The sequence below is a fragment of the Columba livia genome, chromosome 2 (assembly GCF_036013475.1).
Source record: "Columba livia isolate bColLiv1 breed racing homer chromosome 2, bColLiv1.pat.W.v2, whole genome shotgun sequence".
NCBI lineage: Eukaryota > Metazoa > Chordata > Aves > Columbiformes > Columbidae > Columba > Columba livia.
Genome location: NC_088603.1, coordinates 145,362,629 through 145,377,003, shown reverse-complemented (window position 1 = coordinate 145,377,003; position 14,375 = coordinate 145,362,629). Strand labels below are relative to the sequence as shown.

The 14,375-nt window shown below is 34.3% G+C and overlaps 1 protein-coding gene across 6 annotated transcripts in view; it reads left to right on the top strand.

The window, feature by feature from the left end:
• Nucleotides 1–14,375, top strand: part of CSMD3 (CUB and Sushi multiple domains 3) — a 631,749-nt gene that overhangs the window by 417,510 nt on the left and 199,864 nt on the right. For all 6 annotated transcript variants that reach the window (XM_065054280.1, XM_065054281.1, XM_065054284.1 and 3 more), the window contains 2 exons: nt 7,307–7,463; nt 11,607–11,798. In XM_065054280.1, coding sequence (XP_064910352.1) covers nt 7,307–7,463; nt 11,607–11,798 — 349 coding nt within the window. The remainder of the gene's footprint in view (nt 1–7,306; nt 7,464–11,606; nt 11,799–14,375) is intronic.

Below are 14,375 nucleotides of genomic sequence, written 5' to 3'. Positions count from 1 at the left end.
GTTCAGATTGGGTTTTATCTTACCTAACTTTAGCCATCTGAGCATTATGTTAGGATTTCTGTTGTTACTAGTCAGACATAAGCACCTCCACAAAGGGATTAATTATACCCACAGTATAAGCAGACCTAAACAACCAATGTAAAGTGAAATTAGGCAGCAGTAAGAAAAAGAAAAGTGATTTTAAACAAAAATAAGTATTCTGTTCTTCTTAAAACACAAGTTAAGCAAAACAAAATAAAACAAAGGCTACTAGATACCCAGCATCCACAGGGATATTTATTTTATTTTGGCCTCACGGATTACTTCAGATCCAAGTAGATAACTTTTAATTTTTACACTAATTAATACAAAAAGATTTAATTTGAAAGATACTTAGCATTTATTAACATATAAATAGCATGGCAAAATAACGCCATACCAAACCAAAACATCCTGTTATTCAAGTTACAGTTAAGGCATTCAGATGATGTATGTCATTTTAACAGTTTTGGAATTACTTAAGGAAGCAGAAAAATTGGTGAAGTTATGGTTAGATTTGTAAACTAACTTTAATGTAAGATTTGAAGTCAGGTCTTACATTTGAACTTGAATCAGTATCCACTCAAATCAGTATAATGATATTTCTGCCCACATTTTTTATGCCAATCCAATAAAAGTATATGGCTGCCTTTTCCTCAAGACTTTTTAGGTTGAAACTTTTAAACTATTATCTTAGTGTAAAAGACATAGCACTGTAGGGAGGGAGCTACAGTTATATAAATAGAAACTTTTATATTAATATAGATTAATATGAATATAAAGCAATTAAAAGTTTTGTTGTTTTTTTCTTCCTTAGTCATTGAATGCATATGCAATTTTGTAAAACTCTATGCACTCAAGTGCCATTCCAACCCTGTGCACTGCAGATGTAACTAGAAAATGTTAAGACTCAGATGTTTATGAAATAAAAATTCTACTTTAATACGGCTAATCAGTTAATGTGAAATTAAGAGTAATGTCAAATCTATTATAAATGGAGGAAGGCCAGCACTCAGCTGTAAATGTCAATGGCAGAAATATTTGCTGGTTTGCAGGTGTGTCTTTTAGATGAAAGTAATACTTAGTAATTAGTGTTGATTTTTTGAGTCCGCAGCTTAGAAATGTAGTAATGAGCTGATATTCCTCCCAATCCTTTAAGAAGACAAAACAAAACAAACTGGAAGAAGTATTCTTTATTACGATTATCACTTTTTTCAGCTTGATATTGTAGCAAGACAGAGGCACTCAACCCTTAATAGTGTGGGAAGGAACGATATCTGTGGAACTCATTCTCATCTCTCAAAGCTCTTCCAAACTGACCTAAATCTGTAAGACTTTTTCTTCATGTATTCATTGATAAAGGGTTCTTGTCTCAGGAAATACAAAGCAGAAGTCACACATTTCAAAACTTTTCTCATGAAACCAGTTCTGAACTTTTCTGTTGATCCTGTTATTATTGGCTAGTCCTCATCTCCAGCAGCTGAAAAAGAATCAGTGGAAGACTTGATGTGTGATTGACTTGGCAATATTGCCTAGTAGATAGTGTTAATATTTTTAAGGTCAGGAAAGTAGTCTTCGTTATCCACTTTTTTTTTTTCTTGTCGTCTCTTAGATTGATTTATGTCAATCCCAGTAAAACACCTTCGAAGATAAGCTTGCAGAAACTTACTTATGGTTTTCCAGAACTGATAACTAAAATGAAAACTGCTTTATTTGCCTATTTTGCTGCATGTGGAGGAGTACAAATTTTTGGCTACAAGAATAGGACATCAGGATTATACTTTAACTTTAGTCTTAAGTGAATCAATAGGTAACAAATGCTGTAAACCTATCCAATACGTATCACTAGTTTGCAAATGTATGTAGTCAATGCCTTGACTAAACTCCAAGAAATCTCTGAAGTAAGTAAAGAACAACTAAGTCTCCTGAAATGAAAAATACCAATAGAAGTAAGTTAAAAAAAACAGCCAACCAACCAAAAAACAAACAAACAAACAAAACCCCAAGAAACCGTCATCCAGTCTCACAGCAAAAAGCTGAGGGATGGATAGTGAATACACAGCTCCCTTTTAACTATGAACTAGGGAGGGTAAGTAATTCACCATTTGGACAGCAAGATACTTAAATAACAGCTTCCAGACAAGGCTTCCTTTCCCCAAATACAAATAAAACAACTCCATAATATTTCACAGTTAAAGCTCAGTCTTTTAGCTACAGATTTTGGTTAAGAAATGGATAATCATTCTCTGTTCTTCAGAAAGTGTTGGCAAAGAAGTTAATCATGTACTTTGCATTACTTTTTCTATCAGCTAAAATTTTAGATTGCTAGAGCTATGCAGATAAAATTCTATTCAAAGTCTGAATAGATTGAATATTCTACTGAACTTTTGATATGCTGCTTAATCAAATCATGGAGCCTGCTGCTTAGCGTACGAATTAACCGAACATGGATCAAACTTATACCTGACAAGCACTGTGACTGAAAGAATGAAACAGCTGTATTGGGAACAGAGCATTAGAGGGAAGCAATATATTTAACAAAAATAAATTGCTGCCCTTACTGTTGCTCCTCAGGCAGAGAAGGAGGAGTTCCCATTTATCCATTCTGAACTAGTATAGAACAGAGTTTTCAGAACATATAATTTATTTTTCATTTACTTCATTTAATATGTGGTTCTTTTTTTCCTCTTATTGATGTAACTACCCTGGCTACTGACATAAATGTAGGTGTTTTTCTGTTTGAGTGGTTGTTTTTTATTGGAAACTATAAGAAATATATGTGTCTCTTTACTTTCTGTGTGTGTAGGGCTATAACTTGCTCTTGATAGTGCCAGATCTTGTTTTAATATTGTTTTAATATTGATGAAGCTGTACGAAGAATTTAAGATCTATATAGTCCCTATATGCTGATCCATTTAATATCAATCTCAAAACTCTATAACAGTTGCTTTGTTCTTTGTATAATATTTATACTGATAACTGAGTTTGTGCACTATGTTTCAATAATTCAAAATGTTTACTTTAAGCTTCCTATGTGGGAGGCAGGGGGAAAAAAACCAAACTGTTTTAAAAACTATGAGAACTGTTCTACCTGTTTTTTTTATTCCCTCTTTTATCTTCATCCACCAGTTATGCTTGTAAACTCTCTAGACTCTGATAGCTGCAAGAATAGCCTTTAGATTTGCATAGAAAGGAATGGAGTTACCATTCTTCTACTTGCCTGAATAGTCCATTATTAATGGCAAATGAATTTATATCATTAATAACAATTGTTATTTCTTTTATTTTTAATTATTAATAATTATTAATTTATTCATACTAAACCCCCACTCAAAAACCAGGCAGATTCTATAAGTGAACATAAACCAAAGGAGATACGAACACCAAGTATCAAAAGGACTGAGATGAAAAGAGAACATCAGTTGTTTGTGTTTGTTTGTTTGTTTGTTTTCATCTTTTGTAGTAGGTTATGTGCTTGGCAGTATGCAGAGTGAGACATGATGTGGCAGATGAATGTGGAAAAAAATGGCTTCAAGAACTATTTTTGATACTGTAATGAAACAATATTTTGCTTTCTATTAAAACAGTGCAACAACAGGCAGGTAACAGTGTGCCAGTAAACCAAATAGAACTGGCATTAAGCATCCCCTTCCTTGTGCTTGGCTCAGAGGATTTAGTTTTACTGCAGATTTTGCTGTCTTAGCTGTGGGTCATCTTTGAAATGTGTGCAAGATACAGTTTTTTAGGGGTTTTGTGCAAAGACTCCAAAGGAGGGTAATGTTTGGGGCTTTTTACCAGTTTGTTTCTAAGGAATCTCCACACTTTTAATAATATTGCCTTGAAAATACATGTGAGAAATAGGTAAAAAAATGTAATGGACAAAAGAAAAAAAAAAGCAGACATATGGGCACTTTTCTGTCTTTATACTAGTGCTTCTATTTACATGAGATATAAATGATATATTTGACAGGGTGTTGACAGCCTCAGCTCAACGATGTTGATTTTGTGTTATTCCTTCTCTTTAAAAAGGCACAGATCTTCATATCCACGTCTTTTATTTTTCAATGGCAAATCTCAAAAAATAGTTTAAAATGCACAAATCTGATACATTCACTTCACATTATTCCCTTGTTAAAATTTTACAAAGTTAAAGAAGTTAACAGAAAAAAATGCCATTAATTTCCATTTAAAATGTATTAATAATGGAGAATATCAAAATCTTAGGAAGTTTTAATTATTCTCCAACTGCAAATACAAACATAACCCCTCCTCCCAAAATTACACATTACATCTACCTGTTTACATATTTATGTAAACAGTGTTCTCTATTAGCATCACTATTGGCATCCTTCCCTATAGCATTTCAAAATATCATTGTGGTATGAAGAACATTAATTCCTTTGCTGATCTTTATGAATTAATCATTTAATCATCTAGCAGATCAGTCCTTTAAACAGCTGCTAAAGGTAGACCTCTGTTTTCCAAATAGTCTGCCACTGGCATATTTAGACATTCTACTGTCATGAACCAATTATCTTTGCATTGATGTTACAGAATGACTTCAAGGAAAATCAGCCAACCTAATAATCTTTTCATAATGATTTTTCTTGGCCATACATTTTACACCCAAGTGACATAAATACAAATGTACTGGCTATAAGAAATAATATTCCTATCTTAAGAATAACATAGTCCTAACGTGAGTCACAGACAATCTCATTTTCTGAATCAAATTTGGAAGCTGAATTCATAACATGTTGAAAGTCTTCAGGAAACCTCCCACCTGTTTTAGGAAGGTTGGAAAAAAAATGCTGGTTCTGCAAATGTTGCAGTAGAATGTAGGCTGTCACCACCTCCTTTACAACTTAAATATATTAACAAAACAAAACAAGCAAACGAACAAAAGATAGATATGGAATAGAATTAATAGCTGTGTCATTTAAATTATACCTAGAAATTTCTATTTTTTGCCCCTTAACTTGAATGAAGCACAAAAAAAGACAATGTGTCTTAAATTGTGAATTATGCTATAAAATATGTATGCATTTGTTGTTCTAAATGAGACTTCATTATCTCAAGAAGAGGGGTATATGTTACCTTGAATATACAACGAAAAGAAAAAAAGATATTTCAATTTAATGTTCAAATGAATCACGTCCCTCCCTCACCCAAATGCAGTTCTCCTAGTCAAAGAATCAAAGACTTTCAGGAGTGTTAGGGTACTTAACATTTTTTCAATCATAGCAATGATGCAGACTTAGAGGTGTTTTACAGTGGGACAGTGAGTTAGCCCAAAGGAGAATTAGTGACAACTCTGGAGACCTGTCAGTGTGCCCGTGTGAAAGGTTTAGTATGGTAACATAGTTAACAAAATTTGAGATAAAGTGTATGTGGAGAAATTTGCATCATTAAGTGGTTTCTGGCAATTTCTGACAAAGCATTGAGAATAGTTAGTATAACTTAATAGTTTTCTTTGTTTAATTACTAGTGATACACACATAGCAGGAAATTATTACTCTTATGTAGTGTTGGAAAAATAAAATCAGTCCTGAATCCTTGTGTGCTATAAGGAGCTTGCAGAAATTAAGAAAAAGAGCATCAAATACAAGATGGGTTTTCTTTAAGTCTGTCATAATGTAAATATTTCTGTAGGATAGCAGTATTTCTCCTGGAATGGACCTTTCTCTTTTAGTTATTGAAAGAGTACTAAGTCCATCTCAGATCTGGTGTTCTGGGTTTTGTTTTTGTTTGTTTGTGGTTTTGTTTGTTTGTTTTGTTTGGTTTTGCTTTGGATTTTGCTTTTGTTTGGTTGGTTGGTTGGTTGGTTGGCTTTTCTTCTGGCTTGATTACTGAGCTTAGCATAATTTTTAAAAAGTTTTAATAAAATTAAGACATCCTTTTAATATTGTTATATGCACTTTAAAATGACTTTTTAGTTTCTGAGCATTAATTGCACATTTTTCTTTCTTTAATTTTCTATTTTTATTCTGTGTAAGGACATTGGCATTTAATTATGTGGTTTGTTTGGAGTTTATTTACTTGTTTCAGTAGAAAACAAGGAATAATGCCAACTCATTTTGCTGTGCTTTTTTAACCGCTGCACAATTATTTATTTAGAAGTGTCTAGAAATGGTTTATTTGTTTTATTTCAACATATCATTAAATATAAAATCTGTATTGTTATTAGAGACATGAGGATATATGCAAAAGACAAGCCAGTCTAACAGATGGGGAACAGACATCATAATATTTCACATCCACTTTGTCGCCTTGGTACTACTGCTAGTGGATTTGTTTTGATTTCATTGTGATATAGATGTCTGTTTACAAATGCAAGCTTTGGTTACATTTCAATTTAATACAATTAGATTTTATTTAGAACTGGACACTATTCCCTATTTATTTAATAAGGTATTAGAATTTTGCTTTTGCAATTTCAAAGTTATTCAGAGGTCAATTTACTGATTTCTGAGTGAAATTTTTCCTAAGGCCCATTTATCATAGTTTTAGTGATTTTAGACATCACTGAATAAATTCTACAAGCCATATTGGTTGGGTTAGCAGGTATTGTTAACTTATATTTTAACTATTTTTAGAAATTATAGGAGTGCAATAACCTGTGATGTTTTAAAGCAACCAAGCTTGTCAGAAAATCTGCTGAGAAGTTTCCATTTAAAATACAGACAAGAACAACCCTTGAAGAAAAAGTAATAGAAGTGCTGTATTCCAATTTACATATAGATTACATTACTCTTTCAACTTACAGAACCAGTTATTCTATTTATTTTATTTCCTAGTCTCCTTTTACTTTATAGTTATAGTTGAACCTCTCTTTACATAGAAAACATTTTTAGAAGTTTGTTTGACAAGGCAAAGTTGGGGAGCTTTTCTGTTATGACACCTCAGTGACTTCAGGCAGACACAACTGCACAAAGCAGGTGTTCGCTGTTGGGTTGTGACCAGCATTAAAATGCTAGCAGTGAAAGAGAAAACACAGATTAAAAACACTGAGATGATATGGCACCTCTGCCCACTTCTGTTGTTATGCAAAAAAGGAACTGACATGTTTCAAACTGTGCATTTGAAAAAACACCACAATTAACTCAACTTTACTCAAGAGAGCAAACAACATATCAAAATAGTACTTTGGGTTGACTAGCAATGGATCTGCTTTGGTAGAGCTGTCCTCCCTCTAAATGGAGATGTACAGAATTGTTTTGTAAAACAAATATCTCTTTCTTTCCCATAACTGTAAAACTCAGTCTTTTTTTTTTTTTTTTTTTTTCAGATATATGATGGCAAAGACAACACTGCTCACCTGCTGGGTGCATATACTGGGGCATCATTAAGAGGCTTGACACTAAGTAGTACTTCAAATCATTTGTGGTTGGAGTTTAACTCAGACATGGAGGGCACTGATGAAGGTTTTCAGCTTGTATATACCAGTAAGTATTTGAGAAAACAGTAGTAATAGATTCATGATTTTAAAGGAATCAAAATTTTCTGCTTATAGGATAAAAATGCAGTCAAAAGACAAATCCTTTAAACAAATCTCTCATTGCTCATCAAAATAACACAGTTTTATAATTTGACCTCAAAAAACCCAAACCATGCAGCATACTGAAACCTTGCTTTGACAGTACTTTGCATAGTTTGATACCTAAATCACTGTCCTTTTTTTCTAGAGAGTTATTTTGAAGATTTTTTATTCTTGACAAGTATAAGAAAAAATAAGATGATGTTCAGTTAACTGTATTAGTATATAAAAATATCTAAGCATGAGTTATTTTAAATGTGTAACCAAACCCCATTGTTTCATAAAGATAATTCATAAGTAAAAGGTATTCTCCGTCTTAAGACTCATCTCTGATACTAACTTTGCATTAGACTAGCAATTTCTGCATTTTGTTTATTGTTCAGAAAAATCCAATTTGGAATAAAAATAATAGATTCCTAACAAAAAAAAGAATTACTTGTATATAAACAGATAAAATTAAATTATAAAGATTAGAAGAGAAAAACTCTTTTCACATCTGACTTAGAGGTTATACCTGAAACAGTTATGTACATCTATTTTATCCAATGGCAATTTATGAAAATGTATGTGAATGTTACATGTGTCTATTGACACGTAGTGTATATGGCTTCTTTAGTATATAATTATTTCATTGTCACTGAATTATTATATAAACCTGAACTTTTAGCAAGCAGTAGAACAGTATTTAGTATTTAGAACAGTATTATAATTTAATTCTGCAATGCAGCTGTCAAAATCCTTTTTTTCTGCCTGTGCTTAAATAGTTCATTTTCACCTGTTCAAAAAAATGTTCTTATGTTTCAAAAAATTTCCATCATATTTTTAAAGCTAATTCTAATAAAACCAATATAATTCTAGCAGAATGAAAAGCAAATACTTCAAGATACTACAGAAGTGTGCAATTATTTTTCAGGTGAAAGTTACATAATTATAGCATGTAGTAGCCTGTGAAAGCTTAGGCCTGTACCCTGTGATTAAAGATAGGTCTTCCAGTGATGTGTTACTGTGCGAGTGTCAAGGTATTTCATTTTTCTTTATATAGGTATGTCCAAGCCCAGCACTTGAACCTTATCATTAACATTTCCTGTCTTTTGAGAGAAACACTCTTGTACAATACACTTTCCTAGCCCAAATAGCTATTAGCCTGAGCAGTGCTGAACCTCCTGTTGTAGATGTTTGAAGAATTGGAAGGGAAAAAGTGAGAAAAACTCATGGGTCAAAATAAAGACAAGGAGGAAAGAGAAAAAGAAAAAACAAGCAATGCGAAGGCTGTCACTCATCACTTCCCACAAGCAGACCAATACCCAGCCAGTTTCTGAGCAATGTCCCCTTCGGAAAGACTGTTCCTTAGTTTTGCTGTTCAGCATGACATTGTATGGAATATTACTTTGGTCCATTGGGGTCAGCTTTCCCAACTGTGTCCCCTTCCAGCCTCTTCCTTACCTCCAGCATACTTGCTGCAGGGACAGAGTGAGAAACAGAGAAGGACTTCATGCTGTGCAAGTAGTGCTCAACAATTGCAGAAACACTGGTGTATTATCAACATAGGTTTAATCAATTTAAAACACATCACTGTATGGGCTGCTATGGTGATAATTAACACCATCATAGCCAGACTCAGTGTATTACATCTCCTTAACACTTTCTCTTCAGATTTATATGCATTGATGAGATCCCCCTGAGCATTCTCTTTTCCAGGCTGAACAGTTCCAGCTTTCTCAGCCTTTACCCACAGGAAAGATTCTACCCTCCCTTACTCATCTTAGTGACCCTTCACATGACTCTGCTCTTTAACTCCACATGTCTTGTACTGGGGAGATCAGAATTGGACACCCTACTCCCGTGGTGGAGTGGATGTGGCCTCGACAGTTCTCAGGGTAGAGGATGTGCTGGTTTTGCTATGTGATCCAAGTTGGACCCTGAAGTCCTTTTCTACACAGCTGCTTTCCAGCTGGTTAGCCCCCGGCATATTCTGGTGATGGAGTTGTTCCTCCCCAGGTGCAGGACTTTGCATTTCTCCTTGTTGAAATTCCTGAGGTTCAAGTTGGCCCATTTGTCCAGCCTCTTGAGGTCTCTTTGAATGACAGCATGACCTTCTGGTGTACCAGGCACTCCTCCCAGTTTGGTGTTATCAGAAACTCTGTGAGAGTATACACTGCCCCATCATCCAGATCATTAATGAACTTAATGAACAAGACTGGATCCAGCATTAACCCCTAGGGCACATCACTAGTTACTGGCCTCCAACTAGACTTCGTGTCACTGCTCATCACCCATTAATCCTTTCACGTTTTGGGAAACAGCTGATATTTGATTGGCATAAATGTAGACAATGAAACCTTGAAAAGTAGTGTGGGCTTACCCTCGTGCTTTTAGGCAGTAAACAAAGTCCCTAAGAGCTGTAATGAAACAGTCTGTCTTCAGGAACACATTGTGAGCATTCAGGCTCTTTCGGTTGCCTAAAATAGCCAATTATTGCCATTCTAGATCCCCTTCGCTGCGCTCCTAGTTACAAGGTGCTTCTTCAGAAGGATACAGTTTTCCCTTTGGTCCTATTGCCAGAACTGCCCGCACTTTGTAGATGAAATACACTTAGGGCAGCAAAAACACTGCTAGCACCTATGCTTAGGCAATGGAGTTACATGTTCACCCTCAAGATGCAAGTGGTCAGTTAAAAATATTACTTTGGTGCTGTGTCTGTAAACAAGCTCTCCAGAGATAAGGACATCTCAGGGATCAAGGTACATTTTTTCTTTTAACATAGTGTGATCAATTATTTTCTTAGAAGACAGGAAATTCTAACTAGTCAATAAGTATCCAGACTGACAATATCAAAAAAAGGTTTTTCACTTGGGACTCAGCTGCTCTTAGAGCTTCTGCATTTCAGTCTGTGCTGGGAAACAGTAGCTTGTCTACGAATAAGAAAAATTCAGCTGTAAGGTTCACCTCTTCAGGAGGTGAGCCATTTTCAGTGAGACATTAAATGAGTTAAAAGAAGAACTGGGAAGATACAGCATTTGACCTACTTGTTTTCCTTGTCCAACCCAAAGCATTTTGTCTTTAAAATAAAACAATGAACATTTTCTCAATCAATCAAACAATAGTAATCATTCAGTACCTGAGGAGAGATTATGAGAGGTTACAAACTGCTGACCAGATGGACAAATACTATGTAAATTACTTAACTGAAAAATGCAGGTATGAAAAACCCTTCATTTGTTCCCATGTCACCTACCTATAGGAATACTGGCATGACATACAGTGCCTTTTCTTCCTACAGAGTTTGAGCTGCATGATATTGGTAAAATACATTTGGTTTTGAACATTGTGAGGTTTCAAACTGCTTCGCACTTAATAACAGGAAACCTTACTTGGAACACAAATCCTTTTTCCCAAATTACAGTTTATGTTTCCACAAATGTTACTATTCTTCCCTGTTTCTTTATAATGCATAAGTCATTTTGTTTCCATCTTGCTTCACATCTAATTCTCAAAAATGTCCAAATTCTTTAGCTTGAATGCTCTGTATCATCATTATCATTGCTCCTTGCATGTAATTTTTAAATTTGCAAACTACTAGACTAAACATTAGGATAGGAATTGATTAATATAACAGTATTTCTTCTGTGCCATAGACACTTTTGTGCCGTTGGTGTCACTGTGCACAGTAATGACAAAAAAAATCTGCTGGGCAATTTTGTTTATGAGCTTTTAAATGTCTATTCACAAACTAGATTGTATCAAAGTAAATGGGCAGTCACTTTAACTGCCATTTTATAATTTATCATATCATTTTAGAACTGATTGATAATGGTGATGAATTTCATTCTCATGTCTTTAACTGAACAAAAATGATGTTATGACAGTTTGGTTTACATGCTTTAAGCGAGGGTTATAGAGAGTAATCCTATTTAGATTTTTTTAAAACAGACAAGAAATCTGAAGTATGTTGTTGCATGAAGTCTGAAATGTTTGATTTCCACTGGAAAATAGAAAATCTTTAATTTATCTTTGTGTCTGATTTTGTAACTACTTTTCATTCCTACCACAGGTTTTGAGCTTTCACATTGTGAGGACCCTGGTGTGCCACAGTTTGGATATAAGATCAGTGACCAAGGGCATTTTGCTGGAAGCACTATAATTTATGGATGCAATCCAGGTTACACACTCCATGGAAGCAGCCTTCTAAAGTGTATGACTGGGGAAAGAAGGGCATGGGACTATCCTCTGCCATCGTGTATTGGTATTAGACACTTTTTCATTGTTATTATTTACCTAAACTATTATCTGAATATAAGAAGAAAAAAAGTAAGGATTTTTATTTCTATGCAAAATCTGAGTTGTATGTATACAGATCTGTTTGCACATACATTTACAGATCTGTCTATGTGAGTGGTGTTGCCTTTTTTAGATTTAAAAAAGATAGTAATTATTAAACATTTGTGAATACTGAAATTCCTACCACATGGCTATAGTCAGTAAATAGTCAACATAAAAAGTTTAACCAGAAATCCAGGACCATATACGTTTTATGAGGTGTGAAACTAGGTTGTTTTTTTTTTTTTTTAATTGTATCTAAATAATATTAAGCTAGAAAACTTTTTGTATATTTACATATAAATATTAGGAAATAAATTAAAATATTAAAGGTAAAAAGAGTTGTAGAGTTACATTATATTTTTGTCACATGGCTTCTGTCATGTTGCTGCGATAAGTTTTGCAGGTACATACACACTTGATTTCTTCCACAGGAGAGCAAAAAGAAGCCAAGACTTAAATATTCTAGTAATTTTCTTTCTTTTTAATCTACTTTTCATCTACTTTTTCATCTACAGGAAACTGGAATTGAGTGAGGAGTGGAAACAAGGCACTCTGTGCCTAGATTTAAGTTTGACAGAAAACAATGTACTTTGGCATGTCTTTATCAAGACATAAAGCCCATTTAGGAAATCTATGCAACAAATAAGAACTGAATAGCTCTCTTATAGTAATGATCACAGAATAAAAGCTTAAATTTCAAATTTGTGATAAGCCTTAACTGATTTCTACATCATTTAGGATATGTGAAACCAAAGAACTAGAGGGAAAGCACGGCATTGGAATGTGCATGTAGCAAACAGGAGGTGTACAAAGAAAATATGATATGAAGTGAAACAAAAAGTTCAGATAAAATATGAAAGTGCCAGAAAGTTGAAACTAAAAATGTGAATAAAAAATTACATTTTCAGTGCCGTTATAAGCATTAAAAATCATAAGATGTATCACCTTAGTAACACTCAGATATATCTATGAGTAAGTTCTCGCCTAGTTTTAAAACAGGCCAGGGTAAATATCTAAAGTTATTCATTCATTTTCTTTTATTATTGATTATCTAGATTATGTACTGTGCACTGTTGTCGAGGTTTTGATTGCAGGGTGACAATAAAACCATGGCAGATGTATTGTTAACACTGTCTCTCCCACCTTTCACCCTTAAGCTCCTCCCTCTCCCTGCTTCCCACTAAGGTCAGGTGATTGGGAGGGAAAGAAGGACTGAGAGAAGAGATTTGGAAAAATTAACAATGTTTTACTAATGCTACTATTAAAATTAGAGAAAAATAGTACAAAATATACAAAACCAATCTTGAAAATCCCAGCAACTGTACGGCTGGCACCCAAAGTCCTGGACCGGACTCTGCAGCCAACCAAGCAGAACTGGATTCAGTCTGTCACTCAGCCTCAGTTCATAGGGACGACTAGCAAGGTCCTCTCCTAATGTTGAGCATAAGGAAAAGGGATGAGATCCTCATGATCTCCCACTTTTATTTGAAGTATTCATGTGAATGGGATGTTGTACTCCATTTGTCATTTTCTGGTCACCTCTTTCTCACTGCCCCTCTCGCAAGATGTACGTCCATCCTTAGCAGTCCAGCAACCTTTCATACCATTGTTATGTCTACCAAAACATGTATCTGGCTTTCAGAAAGCAGCTAATAGGAAGGCTTTAGCTGACAGGCAAATTCACTAAAAGAGAAACTTGTTTTTAACAAAACCAGGACAACTGCTTACACTAACTGTGGGAGACTCAGCTTTCTCATATTCTAAGCAAATATTCAAAATCTCACATAGTTCAAATCTAGAAGGTCTACTGGAATAGCTCACAAATGGGAATTGAACACTGTTACCTTGTGTCCCCTATATGAGAGAGTATGTTTGCAAGAAGGTCCCTGGATTTAATTATTCAGCAGTCCCTCTCCAAAATAGATGAACACAGCTCAAAAGGTACAGGTTGGCCACCTTTGGCCTGGGAAGCGAGCCACAATTAGAGCTGATATATACTAACAACAAATGTCAACAAACTGAAATGCAGAGCTGAACCAGGATCTCTGACAGAAGTGATTATATGCTGCATATATTCAAGGTTTGATATTCTTTTTCGTTTCCATATTGGTAAACCATTCAACTCTAATCACTATCTTTCAAAAAAGATTACACAAGTTAAGTACCTAGGTTTTGCACTGCCATCTGAACCTTTTATGAAAACTACATTATAGTTATTCCAAAATGTTCTGTATCTGTTTAGAATGTGAACCAATCAGTAGTATAAACTTTCTGAGTTTTAAATTAATATTATTCAAAAGATATCTATTAGTCTGCTATTCACAGGGAGGTTACTTCTCTATCCAGTTCAGTATATCTTGTATTTGTCTATATTGCTCTTCCTTAAGCAGACAAAAGTACATTGATAGTGTCATTGTAAATGAATTTAGGAATAATTTCTACTAATTTTGTTTATTTCAATTTCTGATTTTTAGTGTTAAGAAAGCATCACTGCAAATGC